The following is a 22,077-nucleotide window of genomic DNA, read 5'->3' as shown; positions in this document are numbered from 1 at the left end:
AGATGATGAAATTGCTCCATTATAACTTGTCTCTTTATAGGACGTTCTCTGGCAATTTCTGAAACATTTATTTTAAGTAATGGTGCCTGGAATTACCTATTTGCTGTGACCCATGGTTCTTTTCCTGTTACATTATTTGTACAGTTCTGGTGGGTAACTCAATTTTCATAGTGCTCTGTCTGGATTGTGATAATACTTCTTCTGCAAGTTAGTCTGCCAATGGTCACAGCTTCCTTAAAATTTTTGTTTAGTCTAAAGACTCTGAATTATCTGACTAACTGTCTTGTATCTTTCAGGGAAGGACTTAATTGGTGTCCAAAATCTGCTAAAGAAGCATCAGGCTTTGCAGGCGGAAATTGCAGGCCATGAGCCCCGCATTAAAGCAGTCACCCAGAAGGGAAATGCTATGGTGGAAGAGGGTGTGTCTCAATATTTTAATTCTTTCTATTTCAAAAATGCAAAATTCTTTGTACTGTGCTTTGTTCTCTGACCCTGTACAAATAAGCATCACTGCTTGTTTTTATCTGGGCTTTTAAGAGTCCTGTATTCAGGAACTTTGTGCCTGTGATATTTGGCCTGTGTTTTGGAGAAATGTATTAAAGGCTTGTATCTGTGATACACAATCATAATGTGGGAAATAATCATGCCCAAAGACGGTGAGAGCCAGTCATGTTGTTATACAAGTACGCATCTTTATTTTTGACTTGGCATTCTTAACTTCTGGGATTCAGAATGCTTGTCTGAAATAATATTTGTCTGCTGTAGAAACTCTGCTTCTGGAAAGAGATGACCTCTCCTGTTTCATCACTGAGAAGAAATGTTACAATGTAGCTTGTTTTGTTCTTAATGATTCAAATATTCCTAGTACAGTTTGATTGACAGGTACAGTGTTTTCCAGCCTGTGCCAAAAGGACAAGCTGAATTATGCTTTCATTATTCTAGTCAGAATAGCTAGATAGGTTTACAGAGGTCTAACTTCTGTGACTTTTAAGAAGTGCAAGTGACGTTTTTGTCTGTATTATTCATATCTCTAAGTTCTTCAGGGCCCTCTCTCTTTACCTTTCTGTACCTAGGACATTTTGCTGCTGAGGATGTGAAAGCCAAACTGAATGAGCTAAACCAAAAATGGGACTCTCTGAAAGCTAAGGCATCGCAGCGTCGACAAGATCTAGAGGATTCCCTACAAGCTCAGCAGTACTTTGCTGATGCTAATGAGGCTGAATCCTGGATGAGGGAAAAAGAGCCCATAGTAGGCAGCACAGATTATGGGAAGGATGAAGACTCTGCTGAGGTGTGTAACACTGTTGTATGAATCAGTTTTGCACATGGAGAGCATGGACTTTGTCCAGTGGTAAAGAAAGTAAGGTGCTGTGCTGATTTCGGAACTCCTATGAAAAAGGGTGGAAGATTCTTGCTTCAAGCTGCATTTTGGGTCAGAGTCAAAAGATGATAATAGTCGTTTTCTGTCTTAGTTGTTATTTTGCATGGTATTTTGCTGCTCAGTATATTAAACCAATTGCAAAGAAAATTTGCATTTGTATGCACTGTATTATAGGATTTTCATAAAGTGTAATGAGATTAATACCAGTAAATTGTTAATGTGATGTTGCATTTCATTGAGTTCAGTTTTCAGTAATGCACTGGATCTGAAAGTCATTTTATTTAATCTAAGAGTTATTTTACTGGTATTATTCTGTGGCCGAAAGCCACATTCCAGACGCTGCAGGCTGACAATTGCATCGAAAATAAGTGTAGTTTAAAGGCATGATTTCAGCCTTATGCTATTTCCAGAGTGATATGTTGTAGCCCTGGTCAGAACGAAAGAATGCTTCTGAGATAAGGTAGAGGAAAGGCCCCAGAAGCATTAGGACCACTATCCAGCCTGTGAATAAATAGAAGTAGTTATTCTCATGAGAGTCACAAGACTGTGGCAGCTTTGAAGAACCCACATTCCCCATATGTGGGACCAAAATACGTGTTTTAAAGCCCAGTAGCATTTGTACAAATGGCTAGGTGTACATGTTGTTGTTATCATTTGGTTTCAGGCTCTTCTGAAGAAACATGAAGCTTTGATGTCTGATCTTTCTGCTTATGGCAGTAGCATACAGGCACTCAGGGAGCAGGCCCAGTCATGCAGGGTAAGGAAAGATGCTAATCATGTTGCTAAAATTCTTGGGTCAGCAAAAGGTAAAGAAAAAGCTTAATAACAGTTGTCGTTGAGAACTTACTGCAGACTGTACTTTATTTTCCCATAACTAAGTTAGTGGTCTTTTTTTTTTTTTCATAATCATAACAGGCAGCTATGTTGCACTGGAAGAAAACAGCATAATGTGGTGGTTTTCAAGGTTTAAGTCCAGACAGCACCTAAAACAAGCCTGTCTTGCATATATTTCAACAAAAATCATTTAAAAGCATTACAGTAGTTTTAACTAAGGCTAAAATATTTTTTAGGACAATTACATTGATTATAGCGAACATTTAACAATTTCTATACCTTAACTTATTTTTCTTCTGCTCTGTCTTTGTTAGCAACAAGTTGCTCCCACAGATGATGAAACTGGAAAAGAGCTTGTCCTGGCCCTCTATGATTACCAGGAGAAGAGTCCCCGGGAGGTGACTATGAAAAAGGGAGATATCCTGACCCTACTCAACAGCACTAACAAGGTGTGCTCTTACCTTCTGGTTTTCTGAGCTGCTTGGCTCACTCAGTTTTGTGTATTTGTCTGAGTAGTGTTTTTAAACAAGAACATTCAAAGAAGTGAAAGCATTTGCATGTATAGTCCATGTTCCCTTTCTGCGCTTTGGCATGCCTCTTCAGCTCGTTCCCGTGACTCCCTTGTAGGTGCCAGCTTTTCTAAATCGGATAAACAACATTGTTTTCATATGCCATAGGGCATGTGTCTGTGAGGAAAACTTCTTTACCCACTGTAGAGGATTTTTTGACCAAAAACAAGGGGAGAATTGGGAGTAAGACCTAGATTCTTCAAAACGCAGTTTGTTTGAAATGACCTCTGTAAAAAGAGCAAACTGTTAAGATCGTTGATGGTTTTCCTGTGTTAATAGAAGCCTCTAACTTCCCAACTTTCAGCTTCAGACCCTGCTTTATGCTTGCCTAATGCCGGTCGCGTTTTTCTTTTTGTTCAGGACTGGTGGAAGGTGGAAGTTAATGACCGTCAGGGCTTTGTACCTGCTGCCTATGTGAAAAAACTAGATCCTGCCCAGTCTGCATCCCGAGAGAATCTCCTGGAAGAGCAAGGCAGCATAGCGATACGACAGGAGCAAATTGACAACCAGTAAGGTCTAACTGATAAGATATGAGAACCAGCCAGCACTTGCTGGCTTAGCCTTTGCCTTTCACATATGCCAGAAGTTTAGGTTGATGTATCTTACACTAGAGAGGAATTAAATGGAGCAAAACTGGGGGCTCCTTTACCAGAGACACCTTATTGAGTCTTTTTATTCTTATTCTAGATTTTCCTGTTGCTTCTCCCATTTTTAACTGTAAAATTCATGACACTTGAACTCAACTTACTGTCTGACTTCAGTATTTTATGTGTTCCTTTTGTTGTTGTACCTAACAACTTAAACTTGTTTGTGAGTTATATCTGTCCTAAGCAGCTCTTGTATTTGTAGTCGTCACTTCTTACCATGTGATCTGTTTTGAAATGCTTTCTTAAATTTGGTTACATAAAGTACAGTACCCTCCCTATATAGGGCTGCCTCTGCAGGTGACCTGCCTAGGAACTGTGGCTGTTTTGGCACTAGCTTGTTTCTTTTTTCCTGAATTGTGGTGCCATTATTTTTTGTCATTATATGGGTTAAAATCTCTTCCCCCCCCCTTCTTTTTTTAATTTAAAAAAAAAAGAGGAATTTGCTATTGCAAGTGGAGAAAGCTGCATGACCGCTTGCTAATAACCTCTTGGAACGCATGGTAGTTGTAGATTAGTTTGAGTGAGGGCTGTAGGCGATAGATGTGGGCTACAGGCTCATCTTATCAAGCCACTTGGAAGCCAAAGCTAAAAGTTTTGTGTATACTCCCATCTGTTTTCACAGTTACACTGTCACTCTACATGAGAATTTTTTCCCACTCAGTTGTTTTGAGTCACCAGTTATTACAATGACTGTCACGCTCGTCAATGACATACAATGATTACTTACTTTAGCTGTGGTTTTTTTTTTTTTTTTTAATTTAATAAAATAGCTCACACCAGTGAGAAGAAAGGATGCTGGATAATTGTGACACATGGTTCAGGTTTCTGATAATGTGTAACTTTCTCATGGGTTTGCATGGTACTTTTAAGAACTAGAACAGGAGTACCTTATTTTGGAGCCAAAGAGAGGGAACCTTACCCTTCATTTGTAAATCAAATGGCACAAGGATCAGGAAATGAGGAGACCTTATAGAGAGAGTTCAACTGTACTGATGAGGTTTCCTTATGTGATTTGCACTCCTGGTCTGATTTGTTGTGTTTGCTTTTGAATGACACCTAGTTTTCTCCATTTAAATGTGAACTCTTAACCATCTCCTACCACAGACAACCCATGGATGGAGCTGCTGCTTTCATTATTTTTGTTAATCTGACTAATTTTTTGCATGCATTTGCTGTGCTCCCTCTGTCTGTGCAGGACTCTCATAACTAAGGAAGTCGGCAGTGTATCTCTGCGTATGAAACAGGTCGAAGAACTGTGAGTAGGATTAGCCCTTTCTAAACCATGCTGTCTCCATACTGTCACTGCTCATTCTCCCTTTGTTTGTTTCTTTCTTTGGGAAAGCTGCTCCAAAGAGACATGAAGGAAGCAATTTCTGCAATGTGAATTATTTTAGTTTAGATCAGCACCCTGGTATGTGTTTCATGTGTTCTTTACAGCCAGCCGTCCAGCCAGCTGCTTCTCTTGTTGGTCACCTCTGCATTGCTAAATTGGTGATGGTGTTGTTTTCCATTATACTGATTTTTGCTTACCAAATGATGCTTTAGTAATGTCTAGACCATTTTTTTAATGCATATCTTGTGTTTTCTGAGGTCCAGATAAAAATATTACATTTTTCATATATATATGTACACACATACATACACACATGCACACTTCCTCCCTCCCTCCCTCCCTGTGTATAGCATATTGCATATGAGTGCCTTACATGTTGGAAAAGGTGGGGTTGTCATAGTTAAAATAACAGTTATGCTGGGTAGTCAAAATACGTTAGTTTGTTTATATAGGATGATTGTTTGTTATTATAACATTAACTTAATGTTAAAACTTGTGTTCAAATCTGCTGGAAAAAATACCAAATTTGCTTTATGTTCTTGAAAGTTGCCAGGCGATCCAAAGGAATAGTGTTCCCTGGCTGTGCCTCACTGTTTTTTCATAGAGGACATTTCTTGAGAATCCCAAGTGAAAGCGTTGTGTTAACCTCTGTGAACTGTTGCAGAGCAAGTTTGAGAGAAGATCTGCTTCTTAAAGGGATTTGGCCCCAGATCCTCTATGAGCTTTATAAGTATTTAAGACCTAAAATTGTATGCTGAAGTGAACTTCTGCAGTCAGCCGGGCTTTAAAGCTTAGTGTTTCCCGCGTACAGTAGCTCATTCGGGTCAGAGTAGAACGCTTCCATTCAAACCCAATACAGAAAGATTCTTAGTTCCTTTCTATTTGGCCTTGATTCAAAACCAGGATAGAAAGGAAACCACGAGGACCGCTTCATGGAAAAACCTAGAGCTGATTATCAGTTTCACATACAGACGGTCCTGCCCAAGGCATAAAGGCTTTTCTTCAACAAACTCTCACCTCCGAGTTAGAGGTTAGGAAAATGCTGCCTTCTCTGGCTGGGAGGTGTACCTGCTCGGTAACTACCTGTGCGCTCCAGGGTGACAAGTGAAAACGTTGTACGGCTGCCCTTCCCCATTCGAGGCTCCTGCAGGTGTCTCAGCAATGTCTTATATTAACTGATTTAATAACATCAAAATGGACATCTTCATAGCTTAATAAAGAGAATTAGTTGCTGCTGTTAATCACTGTACTAGGTCAACCTACAATCTGATTCAGTATATAAAAAGCATTATAGGTGCAGCTAGAATTTCTTATTTTCCAGAAGACTTAACATAGGGTGATAATGGGTGTTAAGGGTGGCTTTTCTGAGCGCAGGTTCTTTAAAAATGGGCATTATGCTTGTAATGCTAACAAGATTTGTAATTTAGTATCAGTAATGACTGCAAAACTTCTGTTGGCTTTTTAAGCAATAGCTTGGGAAAGGTCTTGTAGGATTGTCTGTGTCTTGTTGGTTGTCAGTACTGTAATCAAATAGGAGACTTTAGTCTTGTGCTTTTTAGAACGGTGATGCTGTTATACTTTCATGTTGGTCTTTTAAGGCTAATTTGCCTGTTCAAATGAATTTTGGAGGTTTTACTTCATATTTATTCTAATGTAAACAAGGAGTAGTTTTACTGATGATGTTGGGAATTCCACAGATAGAAGAACAGCACAAGTAAAATCAAGCAGGTGAATTTCCCACGCATTTGCAGGTATTTGTATTATCGAAGAAGTATCACCTCAGAAAAGTATTCAGCAGATTTTGCCCTGAGTAATGGCTAGGTGAGATATTTTGTGTCCAACGGCTGTGAGCCTAGGGGATCTTAATAATCTCATGGCAAACTTGATGTACTATAGGAAAATACTCAGAAAGTAAGCTCTTTTCCTTGTGTACCTTATGCTGTATGGATTCATCCCTGCACTGCAGTGCTGCTGTAGCTTAAGAGCATACCCTGAAATAAGCTGTGGTTCAGGTTTTGCCCTTGCCCACTGGAAGACTTTCGTTTGGAAGGTGCTGTTTCAGCGTACTTATCCACGGAGAGGGGAAACACGTACGGTTTTACAGCTTACATTTACCTAATCACATACAAGTAGATCATTCTGTAGAACAGTGTGTAGACTTGCAGGGATTTCCCGCGTCTTTGGTGCTACCAGTACATGTTTAATTACTGTGACTCTGCTCATAAATCTGACTGTCCCCCTGCCTTCCTTTTCTGCTTGTTCCAGATATCATTCTCTTCTTGAACTGGGAGAAAAGCGTAAAGGCATGCTAGAAAAAAGCTGCAAAAAGTTTATGCTTTTCCGTGAAGCTAATGAGCTTCAGCAATGGATCAATGAGAAGGAAGCTGCACTCACAAATGAGGAAGTTGGTGCTGATCTGGAGCAGGTGGAGGTGCTGCAGAAGAAATTTGATGATTTTCAGAAGGTATATTGTAATGCTACATTATCTGTGTTGGTTTTAGGACTTTCCCCTCTGACTTCCTGATTATGTGTCTATGGTAATTTCTTTCATCACTGAGTATACTTGAAAAAGAAACATAGTTCTCATGCAAACAAAAATATTTTATTTATTCTGGTCTGTGTGAGTATAGAGAAGAACCCACATTCCAGGGTATCTTCTGTTTGGTTACAGTTTCCAGGTTGCTACATGCTTCCCAGCTCCCAGAGAACCGCAAATCTTTTTATAACGCTTAAATATAGAACCTGCCATCTTTTGCAACAGTTTTCTTCTGTGCAAAGCATAACCTCCATTTAAGCTATTCTTCTTCCCTTTGGTTGAAAGGAAGAGTGTGTTTTAATTCTCATCTGTAGTGTTTTGTAAGATATGAAATGATAGTTGTGTCCGCTTCAAAGTGCGGCTGGCTTTGGGTGTTGGTTCTTTTTGTCTTTTCCCAATGTATGCAGTCCTTGTTTATTCTGCGTACAAGAAAGAATTGCTTGGGCAGATATATTTGTTCTGTCTACTTCAGTAAGATACTGCATGCTGAAATGCAAAGACACCTGACTTTATATATTGGAAAAGCCAGTGATTTGATAATTCTGTGGACATTAACCTCCAAGCCGCAAATGTAATAGCTAACAAACAACTTGAGACAACCTAATATTGTAGGTGAAAAGAGGATACTTTTTTTTTTTTTTTTAAACTAGTGGTTGAACTTAAACTGTGACACCCCTTAAACCTTAAAATCTAACTGCCATTTCCCCACTATTGCTTTTTTAAGCAGCTTCCCTTTCTGCTTTATAGAAAGCTTTTTGTTCGTCTGGATGTATTTAAGAGTATTAATAAAATTACTTATTAAGTTGCTTCCCTTCTAGCTTATTTATCCAGAAATATGGGTGATAGCTTTCGATCTTCATTTTGTTAATGCTGTTATCCTTCACAATTTCAAAGTTAATTCCATTGCTGATCATTAATTAATTTTGTGTATGGAAAACTGATAGTGGCTTTCTTTAATCCATTGATACTGACAGCTGGGATTTCTCGGTATAGGTTCCGTACATTGTATGTCCATTGGTAACTGTAAAGATCAAGTGGGCTTAAAGTCCTGCTGTTTACAGCCTGGGTACTTCTTGGCACCTCTGCTTGTGTAAGCTTGATCCCCATGCTTTGCTTATGTGAATGTTCATTTTGGGATATTTTGCTGTTCTGTACAGGATTTAAAAGCTAACGAATCGCGTCTGAAGGACATAAACAAGGTTGCAAATGATCTGGAATCAGAAGGGTTGATGGCAGATGAAGTGCAAGCGGTACAGCAACAGGTCTGCTTTTCTTTCTGACTTAGTCTAATGCTGTTGAGAAGCAAAAGAATTTCTTCCTTTCTTTGTTGTCTTTTCCATTGTCTTCCCCTTGTGCATGTAAAGGCTTGCTGCAAGATTCTAGGTGTTCGTTTTTGGTCTCTGGTCTGATATTACTGTTATTCTAACAAGACACTTAATGCCCCTTGTAGTGTGGCCATCACAAGTTTATCATTTGAATTGTTTCTTTTTAAATAGTGCTATAGCAAACAGCACTGTCTATAGCTTCCCCCCCCAAGGATTTCCAGCCATTAAAATGATATTAAAAGCCACGGAGAATCCATGCATTATTCTTGCTTCATATAAATTGGGAATTTTTGCCTTCATTTTATCACAGTTAAATGGGGATAATGCTTAAAAAAAAAAAATGAAAGAGCTCAATTTACAGTGCTTTTTTTTTAATCACTAATTTTTGCTAAGTTTTCGTATACATTCCCGTTTCTGTAAATAATTCTATCCAGTATCAGCAGAATATTGAAGCAGCTTCGTTATTTTTGATCTCTAAGATGATATGTTACAGTAGATTATTGAGTAGCCAGACTCCCATTTCTGCTGCACATTTAGGTGGTATGAGCACTATTTGGTTTAATAACATGCTGATAACCGATCTGTAGAAGAAGCTATCTCAAAGGATGGCAGCATATCTTCTGATATCTTCCCTTTCTCAAAAACAGTAAAATTCTCCTAGCCATTCTGTAGAAATAACTAATTGCTTCTGTTTTTCCTTTGCAGGAAGTCTATGGTATGATGCCCAGGGTAAGTGTTAATTTCTGAGACAGTGTGGCAAGTATAACAATATGGGATGTACGAGGTAAAAGTTCAGCCATAATCGTGATTCATTTCCGTGAAGGAACTCATTGTAGATAATGACTTTGAATGGATATAAAAAGATTATCTTTGATCCATTTAGTTCCTTTTCTTTTTTGGCCTCACATCACAAACCAATGCAGAGCAGGATAACCCAGAAATAATGCAAATGCTTATTTGTAACAGCTGATTTACTGTATCAAGGAGTGAACATGGGGAACTACAGTATCTCAAGGATTTTTCATGTATTCTGATAGTTTTAGATTTCGCTTCTTATTTTCTTCGTACATTTAAAGTTGTGTCTTCGCATTTTCAAACAGGATGAAACTGATTCTAAGACAGCTTCTCCTTGGAAGGTAGGTGTCATTCTTCAGTGGCATGCCAAACAGGAAAATAAAACAAGAACTACAGCACATCACCTTTTTCTGGACTGTGCACCCTCTCACGTGCCTTCCTCCCGCCCTTAAGACAGTTGACAAAGTGGGGTCAGTGGTGTCCTAGTCTCAGCTAGCATTTGAATTGATAATAATTTAGGGTTAGAGAATTTCATTTCACTTTGTTTACTTCAGCAAGCGTGTTGCAAAAACCTATAGCGTATTCACTAGGAATTCACCTTCATATACATGCATACAAACTCTCTATTGATCTATAAAGACGCCATATAGATACCACTCTTTAAAAAACAAAAAACCAACAACAACAAACAAAAAAAAGCAAAAGCCACCTAGGCAAAGTTAAATGACTTTTAGGTCAACTCTCTATTTTTGGGCATGTTTATGAGGATAACTGAGACAGTAGCCATAGAAATTGCTGGCAGACTGTTTTTTTACCTCTCTGCAAGGTTACTCTCTTGCTTAGAGGCTTTACTATTAAGACTAATAGCAGTTTTGATACCAACATTTTTAACTATTACAGCGGCCACTGAATGCAAAATCTTTCCCATTTACTTGGCATTAATTCTTTTTTATGTAGTGACCAGAAAGAAATGTTTTTATTCCTGAAAGTCAAAGCCATTTATATCAATATTCCTTTAAGAAGGAATATGCCGTATGTCTGGCAGTATCTTTGTCTTCCATTATTCATCTCTAGCTCATCTTCTACAAGAGTAGAGGAAAACTTTGTCCGCTCATTAGTGGCTTACAGTGGAATAGCTGTTACCCATTGATGCATGAAAATACTTGAATATTTTTGACATTACCTAACATTGTGCTTTCCTCTATAAAATTTCATTCCCATGTTTCATGTCTTACATCCACCCTCTTAGACTTAAAACTGCTTGTACATCTTTTAAACTGCGTGTGTATAGGAAAAACAGCTGAACATGCTCTGATTTGACAGCATTGTAGAAAATGTAGCCTTGTCAACAGGACTTAGTGATTTTTTTTTTGATAAATCTGTACATTGATAAATATGTACATTGAATGGTTGTCTCATAGTAACTTAGCACACTATAAGTTGTTCTCTGTGCATGTCTGCAAAGGGATGAATTTTGCAAGTAATCCATCCTTTTCGGATAAAGATATTGCACACCGGAGGGAATTGGTTATTATCTTTCTAATGAGCCTTCACCAATTTTGAATGTCATCTTGTGCTCTAGAAATACTTGAATTAACTATTTAGCTGATTTTGCAAAAAAATATGCCAGAAGTTGAACAGTTTGGGCAATTAATGTTCTCTGTCTGTGGGACTGAGTTTTGCAGGGGTTTTAATCACCTTATCAAATGTTGTATTTAATTTTCTCTTTTCTGTCCTCATTAAGGCTATTGTTGCTTGTTTTAATTTGCACTAACAAGATAATATTCACATGTAAATAACTAAGAATTTGTACTCTGATCTATTATACGTTAGGTATTGCAGATAATTATTTTTAGTTGCTTTTTTAGTTTACTTACGTTTATTTTCTTATTCTTTACTTCCTGTTTAATATTAAACAGTGTATTCAAAACACTGTTTTAAAGAAGTATTTAAAGAATTCAAGTTTTCATGGAAACTTAAAATCTAGGGTGTTTCTTTTTTTCCTATGTTCTATAAAGTTGATCTAGGCCAAGTTATTATGGATTTTTAAGGCATTTTAATCTGATTTTGGCTCTGATCGGTAGGATATGACTTTTAATGCTACATTTTTATTATTTCTGCCTTTTCATATAGTCTGCACGTTTGATGGTACACACTGTGGCAACCTTTAACTCCATCAAGGTAATAAAACAGCTCATTGAAACTGATTTAAAAGCTAAAAACTTTGTTTCACCCTCCCTTTCCATATTCTTTGTGTCTCAGTACCTTCTATAAATCCTTCTGGATGAACTTGTAGAAAGAAATATTGAAATACAGCATTTGCCTTTCAGGCTATATCAGGATGTTAATAATTTGTTTTTTCCTCCCAGGAGAAACCCTTACCATGCTTTTATTTTGCTAGGTTACTTGAATTTGTGCGTTCTTGTGGAGTTAAGCAGAATACAGTAACTGCATGCACAGAAATTCTGTATCTAGATCTTCACCTGTAGTGAAAAGCCAGTCTTGACCTTTCCTTTATTTTATTGACTGCTTGATGAAATTTGTTTACATACGCTAAAACCCTGAGGTGCAGCTATTTTAGGAAATATTCCAGCATTGCTATTTTGTAATCTTAGCAGACCCCTGAAATAAAGCCTGTAAAGACAGGGATGAAGAAGGGGTTGTTTGCAGAAGTCAGCAGAATGAAAAAGGCTGGGGATCATTGTTTCAACTATCTATTTTTAGGTCAGCTGAAATACAGGTTTACAGGATCCTTTGAAGAAGAAGCTGAAACATTTTTGTACCTTCAGAGAAAGGTTGTTGTAAAGGCATAGTGAACAAAATGTTGTTGGACAGTAAATTTTTCTGTTTGGCATCATAAAGCTTCAGTGAGCCCAATACAGGAGTTTCTTGTTGAAACAAAAATGCTAGAAACTGTACTCTGCAATATCAGTGGTTCTTTTTGTGCAGGAATTGAATGAGCGCTGGAGATCTCTGCAGCAGCTGGCAGAGGAACGAAGTCAGCTGCTGGGCAGTGCTCATGAAGTCCAGAGATTCCACAGGTGGGGTGTTTATATTGTATTTGGTCTCAATTCAATAAAATAGATTATAAGATTTCAAAAACATACTGGGACCTATTCCAATCAACTCATATTCCAACTCCTGGCTTTTTCAGTGGAAGTTGGACCAGCCAGTGGTGCAACAAGAATTCTTTACGTGCTTACTAAAAAAAGGAAAGCTAGTTAACACGAATACATGGAAGTGCTAAGGGGTTGATAGATCTGGGCTACTGTCCTATTTTGCCAAAGTTTGTCTGTATCATCTTAGAAAATCAGTTTAATGGAGCTGTCAGATACTTGAGCTTTTCTGGAAATAGGCAACTTGGTAGATAACAGATCCTAGGATGGCCTTCATTTTAATTCTTTTCACCCTCCCTTCACTCAAATCAGAGATGCTGATGAAACAAAAGAATGGATAGAGGAGAAAAATCAAGCATTAAATACAGACAATTATGGACATGACTTGGCCAGTGTGCAGGCTCTGCAGCGCAAACATGAAGGCTTTGAGAGAGACTTGGCAGCTCTTGGAGATAAGGTGAGATCAAGAGGGGAGACGAAACCAAGAGCTTCTTCTCTTATCCAGCAGAAATGATCAAACTATAGAAAAGACCTTTTTGGTCTTCATTGTGTTTATTCTCCTTTCTCTATTTCTAGGTGAATTCTCTTGGTGAAACTGCCCAACGTCTGATCCAGTCACATCCAGAATCTGCTGAAGATCTCCAAGAAAAATGTACTGAGTTGAACCAGGCTTGGAACAGTCTGGGAAAACGTGCTGACCAGCGCAAAGAGAAGCTTGGAGATTCTCATGACCTGCAGCGTTTCCTCAGTGATTTCAGGTAAAGACCATCCCCCGCCCCCCCAAAATCCATCTTTCATGTATATTACTAGTGAAGTGTGTATGGTTCATTGTTCCACAGGAATATTTCTGGGGAGGGTTGGAAAAGGAACTGCTTTTCCTATTCTGGCTTACTTCAGTGGAGGAAAGGAAAAAACCTCTATTAATGCGTGTTTACAGGGACCTTATGTCTTGGATCAATGGAATCCGGGGCCTGGTGTCCTCAGATGAACTTGCGAAGGATGTGACTGGAGCTGAGGCTTTACTGGAAAGGCACCAGGTGTGTGAAAGATTATAAGTGTATATAAACATCCATAAAAACATCAACAGATGTTTCTTTTCCTGAGACTTTGCATTTACAGTTCCAAAAATAGATCAATTCTGTCTCTTGCAGGAACACCGCACTGAAATAGATGCCAGGGCTGGTACTTTCCAAGCATTTGAACAGTTTGGACAACAGCTTCTGGCTCATGGACACTATGCTAGCCCAGAGATCAAGGAGAAACTGGATATTCTAGATCAAGAACGGACAGACCTAGAGAAGGCCTGGGTGCAGCGCAGAATGATGCTAGACCAATGTCTAGAATTACAGGTACTCTGCTGCATTTAAAAAAAGAAAAAATTCCTCCTTCCGTAAGGAAGTTTACTGTTTTGTAGTGATGACTAGTGCTCATGGTCTGTCTGTCTCACACTTTGGAGTTTTTTTTCTCCTTAGCTGTTTCATCGGGACTGTGAACAGGCTGAAAACTGGATGGCTGCCCGAGAGGCTTTCCTAAATACGGAAGATAAAGGAGACTCCTTAGACAGTGTGGAGGCACTCATCAAGAAACATGAAGATTTTGATAAAGCAATCAATGTCCAGGTGAGGAGTATAGATAAAGTGAGGGGAAAATAGTTCAGGTTTTCTCATGCAGGTTATTAACAAAAGAAGCGTTTGCTCACCATGTACAGCTTCATGGTTCTAAATACTTAGTCGTTTGGGATTTACAGCAGTTTGCAAGTGGCTAATGCAGATAGGGATGTATCGATGTATTTCACCATTACACAGCTATGGTGTAGAAATAATGGCAAGTGTTTGTGTAAATCACTTACTGACTTGAAGTGGATTTTTTTTTTTTTAACAACAGAAAAGGTAAGTATATTTTCAGTTTCTCCTAAAAGAAAACTGCCTGCTTTTTTTGAGAGATCATAGTGCTTTAGCTTGAAGTCCAAAAGATACTTTTCTCCTAACTGCTACAGATGCAAGAGGTTTCTAAGTTGAATACTGTAGTCCTGCAGAAGGTGGTCTTCCTTTAGAGACTCCCATACATTTACGATAATGTATATTCATTAAAAAAAAAAAAAAGTCTTGTTCCATTCCTGTCGCTCATTATCACTTGGCTTTGTTTAAGGTAACATAGTCCTAATTAATGGCTTCTGTTTTGAATAGGAAGAGAAAATTGCTGTCTTGCAGTCTTTTGCTGACCAGCTGATTACTGCTGATCATTATGCGAAAGGAGTCATTGCTAAGAGACGCAAAGAGGTTCTGGACAGGTCAGTACGCTGATCACCCTGTTAGATGGGATGCAGATACTGACTGAAAAAGAACATTCTTTGGTGTCAGTTTGTAGCTGTTGAACACGATGCCATGTGCAATCTTAGTTTTTCATGTTATGTGTGTATTTAATTGTGTACAGGTGGCTTCATCTGAAAGCTCAAATGATTGAAAAGAGATCTAAGCTGGGAGAATCTCAGACTCTCCAACAGTTCAGTCGTGATGTGGATGAAATAGAAGCTTGGATCAGTGAAAAGCTCCAGACTGCAAGTGATGAGTCATATAAGGATCCCACAAATATCCAGGTGAATGTGTTTTTTCAGCTCAAAAATCGGAATGAAAACTGTAACTCTACAAAGCATACCTTATTTTGAAAGAATAGAGGAATCCTTGTTCTATGATAAGAGAATAATGCATCATGTTGGGCACAGTCTCCCTTTTACAAGGAGAAAATGGAAGTTGCATTATGCATGAAAGAAGGCCCGAAATAGAACTCACTAGTTGATAATTAATGTATACAGTTAATAAGATATGTAGTAGCCACAGCAGCAAGCTTCCTGAAGAAACCTCTGAGGAGGTATTGTCTTTTTCCTAGCATCTAGTTAATAAAATAAGGAAATTGAGTTCCCGGGTCTCATCTCTGTCTTATGTTCTAAAGTGTGAAGTCTCATTCATTTTTCAGTATTAAGGAATAATTACTTAAGTTACCTCGTATGTTTTAATACTGGCTAATGAAGTAGTATGAATGCACTGAACTACTTCTTTTCTCGATCTGTTTTATAGCTTTCCAAACTGCTGGTAAGTTTTGTAGTTTGGACTAGCCCTGGTATGTGAACTTGTTTTTTTTTTTTGTATAGCTTATATGTGAGCACAAGGTCTGGTTGCAATCTGTTGCTCCATCCATCAGTTCATCCAATCTCTTTGTTTGCTAATAGTTATTGACGTTCATCCAGGTACAGCTATTGATCTTCATGTTATGGATGTGGCTTTTTTTGTTAGTGCCTCCTCAGCATCGTTTATTTACCTATTTGTTTTGCAGGTGTGTTCTGCATGATCTGTTTAATTTGTGGTGCGTTAGCTGATTAGTAGTGATTGGGGATTTTTTTTAGCAGTTAGTCCATAGAAAAATTGGTTGCTATCCTCCTTTTTCAGAAGTTTGGCAATTGGGTCTGTCATCCTCCCTTTTGGAGGAGTTGTGATAACTCATGACATGTGATGTCAACTTTGTCAGCTTGTGTTTGTAAAATTAAAATTGCTGAAGGTGGAGGCTTCGATAAAGGTGATAGACCTAGTGGAGTAAAGTGAGGATATGTGGAAGGAGAAGACGGAACAAAGGAAAGAGGGGAGGAAGCAACCTTGAGAAGGGAAGGGGAGAGGCACTGTGTTTACTCTAGGCTGTGGTACATCAGATTTTTTTTCTTATAAATCATTCAAATTTTTCTAAAAAAGAAAAGTCTTGTTAGATTTGTTGCAATAGTAATTATATGGAGATATGCAATTGGCAGCTTTGTGTTACTTTTTGATTGAATTTTGCATGTTGGTAAATTTAGCTTTGGAGGATATGTTTTCATGATCTCAGCATTCGGGATTAGCAGTTTCCGAGATAAAGCAGTTCATGCAGAATTGCTCATGCCAGTGCTATAATATTTTCCATCTTTTATTTTTAACTTAATGTTTCCTTTCATTCCATTCTCTCAGGGCGTTGTATACCCATGTCCAGCGTTACTAGCATTTCCAGTTAATACGTGTAAATTCTGTCTTGTCATTTATGTGCTATTGTTATCTTCCTGGTGGGTAGATGGATGGATGCGTGTATATGTGAGAGAGAATTGTATACTTCCTCCTGTACCAAGGCTCCTGTTGTTCTCATGGTGCTCCCAGCTCAGCAGAGAAAAGTTTTCAGCAAATAATTGAAAGTTATTTTTGTAGTGGTTTTTGACAGTTAATTCAGGATTTCAAAATACGTGGTCACACATGATTTTGACTAATACCAAACTGTGCAGAAAGGAAGTAGACTGGAGCAGTGTTTTCTCTTCCCTACCTATTGATTAGGAAGGGAAGTAGAAACTTGTAAAACTAATAGGAGTAGAAAGCATGATCCGCTGTGCTTCTGCTTAGGTATGGATAATTGCTGCTTTCCAGAGGTGATGGCGATGTAAATGAGAAACCTTTACTTGAATAATACCTAAACTTAATACTAGGAATGTTTTATGGGCATGTGTAAAATGCAGGAGACCTTGTCTGAGTTACAAATATCAGCTCACTGTCAATTTTGTTGGGCCAAAGCCTGATGGTTATGCAGATTAATGGAAGAGTTTTGAGCAAATTTGAGTGAGCAAATAAGTATTCTTACTGAGAGAGAGAGAACTTCTTTAGCTCAGGCTATACGCAGACTTCTGTCCATAGACAGTTGTTGCACTCTCTTGTCAGCCTATGAGAACAACTTGGGAGCCCTTTGTTCAGTGTCTCAAGAGTTTTGTTTTGTCATATTCAGAGCAAACATCAGAAACATCAAGCCTTTGAAGCCGAACTCCATGCCAATGCGGATCGGATCCGTGGAGTCATTGATATGGGGAACTCGCTGATTGAAAGAGGAGCGTGTGCTGGCAGTGAGGATGCTGTGAAGGTAGATATAACAAGTCTTAGAAGATTTACTAAGTTTAAATTTTGATTTAACTGTTTGGATAGTTGTGAGCTTTTTTCCATGAAAAAAGACTGTACAGTAAAAATCAGGATAATTATTTTGCTTCATTCTTAAGAGCGAGAGAAGTTTCCTGATCCTACAATCAGGATGTAAAAGTCAAACTGAGCTATAGCGAGGCAGCATGAAATAGTGACTGTATAATTTGCATACCTGGAAACAGCAGCCAAATTTTTACCTTATGCTGATGTTGCATTTATTAGAACTTTTGTTTTATTTTGTTTTTATAGCATTTTTCTTTTCCATTTTGTAACAGGCACGCCTAGCTGCCCTGGCTGACCAGTGGCAATTCCTGGTGCAGAAATCAGCAGAGAAGAGTCAGAAGCTCAAAGAAGCTAACAAACAACAGAATTTCAATACTGGAATCAAGGATTTTGATTTCTGGCTTTCAGAGGTAAACTGCCTGATATTGTGATTATTCATTTGTGAGACTTGTTTTTTCCAATTTTAGATTCCCTTTGCTTATCTCTAGATTTTCTGGAATACATCTTTAAGCAAGTCTAGATTTTTTTGGAAAAATATATTTTTTATGAAATTCTGAAAAGCCTAAAAATCTTGTGGATGTTTTTATTGTTTATGTAATAAAATATCTTACGAATGAAACGGGTGATGCAGCAAAGGTTTGTCCATGTTGTTGAAAATTGAGGAGAGAATTAATTTGCATAATTTTAAAGGCCTTATATCTGAAGTTTTGGTGAAGATGCAGCACACGACTCACCCTCCCTTCCCTTTTTATTTGCCTACCCCCACAGGTGGAGGCTCTGTTGGCGTCTGAAGACTATGGGAAGGACTTGGCATCTGTTAACAACCTTCTGAAGAAGCACCAGTTACTGGAAGCTGATATATCTGCTCATGAGGTATTGCATTCTCTTTTAATTTTGAAAGATAAATCATAGTAATCAGCAAATTCTACAGATAGCACTTTAATCTGTGTTGCAGTCATAAACCTGTTGAAACATGTTTTCCTAACACAAACTGTGACTCGGCTCAGCAGCCAGCTCTTTATTTCTATACTGAGATAACGAACACAGAAATGAGATCCATGTTGTTCACACACCTCTTCACCCGTGTTTCTAGGATCGTCTCAAAGACCTGAATAGTCAAGCTGACAGCTTGATGACAAGCAGTGCTTTCGATACTTCCCAAGTAAAGGATAAACGTGACACCATTAACGGACGCTTTCAGAGGATCAAGAGCATGGCAGCTGCCCGCCGTGCAAAGCTGAATGAGTCCCACCGTTTGCATCAATTTTTCCGTGATATGGATGACGAGGAGTCCTGGATCAAGTGTGTATTTTGGAAGTTCTGGGTGTTGGCGTGAGGGCATGTGCTTATTGCCAACTTGCTAACAACACTCATAGTCTGTAGTATGGTTTTATAACTTGCTTTTCCACAGGTATGTGCCTGCACAAGAAATCACCTTTGCCTCCCAGTCAGGGAAAACTATGTTCAAAATGGCTTCAGCACTAGTCTGGGTGTGGACCTTTTATCTACAGTTTTCTTTGGCCAGACCCCAATAAGAAAAGCTCTTTGCTGAAACAACTAATGCTTTTTAACACTGGACCAGATAACTGAAATTTGACTCTAGTCTTTTTGAGAAAACGCCTAACAAAAATTCAAACCTTACTTTTTTAATTTCAAATACTTAGAAGGTTTTTTTGTTGTTGTTTTAGCCTGATGTAATAATTGATCAAACACATATTGGTGTTAATATCTTGGGGGTGGAGAAAAAGACATGAGCCTGGTAGAAATCATTCAGATTGGAGCACTTTTTTGTCATGCTTCTAAAAAAAAAGAACAGCAAGTAAACTTTACAAAAGGTAGCTATTTTCTTAGAAAGGAAGCAGATAATACAGAGAAACCCTATCCTTTGTACACAAACATAAAGGTAACAGGCCTTCTGCCTTCTCTTCTTTCTTTCCCCCAAACTATTCTGAATGTGCTGCCAAGCGTCAGCTGCTGTTGGCCGATAATTCATGTGTATAATTTTTTACATCCAAGATTTTTGTGCTGTGAAAAATATCTCATCATCTGCAGTGATTTTTTTTTTTCTACCCTATGTCCTCTGTATGATAAGTTACTTGAAAATTTATTAACTTCTAAATACAAGGAACTTTATTAGACACTTTATACTGCTGCTTTCCTGTAAAATATATAACGCCCTATAAACTCAATTAGAACGAGGAACATCCTATAACACGATAAATATGAAGATGTTTGCTCTAGTTGTGAGGTTTGACCTGTGTAAGAATGTTTCAAATTTCATCTCTTTCTCTTTTGAATTTAGAGAGAAGAAACTGCTGGTTAGCTCAGAGGACTACGGGAGAGACCTAACTGGTGTGCAGAACCTTAGGAAAAAACACAAGCGCTTAGAAGCAGAATTAGCTGCCCATGAGCCTGCTATACAGGTAAAGCAAATGTGTCAAGGAGAGAGGCCCTATAAGAAATGTGTTGTTGCATGTTTGTGATAAATGATTCAAATATAAATTTTCAAGTGAAAAAATACCTTTTATCATAAAAGTCAGTATATGCTTAGAGTCATATTTCAGAATTCAAGTACTAGACGATTGAGATTATGTATCAGACAACAGGCATCGTTCTGGTGCCCTTGTAGCTGTTTCTGGCCGAAGAATACGAGATAAAGAAAAGGCTTTAGGCTACTGCAAGAAGTCATTTTTAAAGAAGTGACAGGAAGTTACTCCTTGTATAAACTTGCTACCTCTATGCTAAATCCACACAAATATCTGAACTAGAGAAGTTAAAAATTCACTTGTTAAGTTATGTAAGAATGACCCGATACAAGAAAACCCATAATAGATTTGTAGGAATCCAGTTAAAGTGCACAAGAAGAGAGCAAGTCATGTTCTAATAACTGTGTGTTTGTGTGGTCTGCAGGGTGTCCTAGACACTGGGAAGAAGCTTTCAGATGATAACACAATTGGAAAGGAGGAGATACAGCAGAGACTGGCTCAGTTTGTGGATCACTGGAAAGAGTTAAAACAGTTGGCAACTGCTCGGTGTGTGAGACTCAGCTTTGTGTAAAATGCAATATAAATAAAACAGTTACATGGACTTGTAGTAACCAAATTTATCTAAAAACCTGAAATTCAGTATAGGTCATTAGTCAGTAATATCATGTAGTAGCACCATCCTGGTGGGGATGTTTTTCTGAAAGAAACTCTTGGCAGAAAATGATTTATTACAGTTTTGGATAGCTGCAGGCTTTGTGGCCTAGTGAATTTCTAGAGCTGGTGATATCGCAGTCCGCTGCTGGAGGAGGAGAGACGTGTGAACGATTGTACGTTAGGGTTCAACCTTTGTTTGTTCTCAGGTTCTCTGCCATTGTAATTTGCTTTTACACCTTATGTCTAAAAGTGGTGGAGCAGCAGTAAAGCAGCACTTTAGCTAATTTTGCCTTTCCTTTCCCATACAGAGGTCAGCGCCTAGAGGAGTCTCTGGAGTACCAACAGTTTGTAGCAAACGTTGAGGAAGAAGAAGCCTGGATTAATGAGAAAATGACATTGGTAGCTAGTGAGGATTATGGGGACACACTTGCTGCTATCCAGGTATGGAGAAAGTTGTCATCTCTGTTTTTATCACACTGTTGTTGGCTAGACCTTAATGGATCCTTCCTTTTAATTGTTTTTTCCAATTTGGAGATTATTGTTTGTTCATTTTGAAAGCATGTATCGTAAAACATTAATTCATTATACAAAAACATCCCAAACACTCATTTTCTGTAGAAATGGCTTGCAAATTTGGCATAGTTGTGCATCTCTGGATTTGCGATGGGCAGTTCTGGTTAAATCAAATGGCTTTTATTTGTGCTGGGCAACTGGCTGAATCAGACTAACTCCAAAATTATAGGTATGTGAGGATGGCTAAATGTTTTGCCTTCTCCTTCAAAGTACCAATAAGAAACTCAGAAGTGAAGCAGGACTGTAACCAGAGGCTTAAGACATCCTCTGGAGAGGTTTTTAGTATGTTTTAACTATATAGTGTACCTTACTGTTTTATAGCCCTGGACTTCACACATTTAATTGTATTCAAGCACTTCAAAGAGCTTTCTTTATCTGGATTTGTCTGCCACGTGCTTTATTAAGCTTTGTAAATAGTGTGTAGGAAAAGATTTGACACTGGTCTGAAGTAAATTATTTCTGTGTGAATAGCTCTTTTCCTGACGAGAATCAAGTTTTCCAAGAAATCCAGCAAAGATAAAAGAAAATTAGCTTAAAGTGGTGTTAGAAGTTATATCTAGACTCCTTTTGTCCACAAAAAAACCCCAAGAAGTTGTGTTAACAAGATAAGATTAATAGTTTTGGATAGAAAAGTTTATGCTAGGTGACTTAAAACAATAAATTCTATTTTTCTTTTTGTTTTTAATAAGTAGTAAGAAAGTATTTTTAAAAGTGACTACATATTGTATTTGCAGGGCTTGCTGAAAAAGCATGAAGCGTTTGAGACTGATTTCACTGTCCACAAAGACAGAGTGAACGATGTTTGTGCTAACGGAGAGGATCTCATTAAAAAGGTGAATATAAACTGATAAA

The 22,077-nt window shown here is 38.1% G+C and overlaps 1 protein-coding gene across 8 annotated transcripts in view; it reads left to right on the top strand.

The window, feature by feature from the left end:
* Positions 1-22,077, top strand: part of SPTAN1 (spectrin alpha, non-erythrocytic 1) — a 53,260-nt gene that overhangs the window by 21,298 nt on the left and 9,885 nt on the right. For 6 of the 8 annotated variants that reach the window (XM_067309237.1, XM_067309244.1, XM_067309245.1 and 3 more), the window contains 27 exons: positions 297-419; positions 1,074-1,291; positions 2,046-2,138; positions 2,530-2,664; positions 3,145-3,293; positions 4,627-4,686; positions 7,030-7,228; positions 8,458-8,562; positions 9,331-9,354; positions 9,726-9,761; positions 11,554-11,601; positions 12,370-12,461; positions 12,849-12,993; positions 13,113-13,294; positions 13,474-13,573; positions 13,688-13,885; positions 14,009-14,155; positions 14,723-14,826; positions 14,970-15,132; positions 17,322-17,453; positions 17,785-17,922; positions 18,281-18,385; positions 18,606-18,814; positions 19,815-19,935; positions 20,423-20,544; positions 20,961-21,093; positions 21,960-22,058. In XM_067309237.1, coding sequence (XP_067165338.1) covers positions 297-419; positions 1,074-1,291; positions 2,046-2,138; positions 2,530-2,664; positions 3,145-3,293; positions 4,627-4,686; positions 7,030-7,228; positions 8,458-8,562; positions 9,331-9,354; positions 9,726-9,761; positions 11,554-11,601; positions 12,370-12,461; positions 12,849-12,993; positions 13,113-13,294; positions 13,474-13,573; positions 13,688-13,885; positions 14,009-14,155; positions 14,723-14,826; positions 14,970-15,132; positions 17,322-17,453; positions 17,785-17,922; positions 18,281-18,385; positions 18,606-18,814; positions 19,815-19,935; positions 20,423-20,544; positions 20,961-21,093; positions 21,960-22,058 — 3,380 coding nt within the window. The remainder of the gene's footprint in view (positions 1-296; positions 420-1,073; positions 1,292-2,045; positions 2,139-2,529; positions 2,665-3,144; positions 3,294-4,626; positions 4,687-7,029; positions 7,229-8,457; positions 8,563-9,330; positions 9,355-9,725; positions 9,762-11,553; positions 11,602-12,369; positions 12,462-12,848; positions 12,994-13,112; positions 13,295-13,473; positions 13,574-13,687; positions 13,886-14,008; positions 14,156-14,722; positions 14,827-14,969; positions 15,133-17,321; positions 17,454-17,784; positions 17,923-18,280; positions 18,386-18,605; positions 18,815-19,814; positions 19,936-20,422; positions 20,545-20,960; positions 21,094-21,959; positions 22,059-22,077) is intronic. The other 2 variants (XM_067309243.1, XM_067309241.1) reach the window with 1 other exon arrangement.

The sequence above is a fragment of the Apteryx mantelli genome, chromosome 21, assembly GCF_036417845.1.
Source record: "Apteryx mantelli isolate bAptMan1 chromosome 21, bAptMan1.hap1, whole genome shotgun sequence".
NCBI classification, from domain to species: Eukaryota; Metazoa; Chordata; class Aves; order Apterygiformes; family Apterygidae; genus Apteryx; species Apteryx mantelli.
Note: the sequence above shows the minus strand (reverse complement) of the source record. Positions and strands in the feature narration are given on the sequence as shown.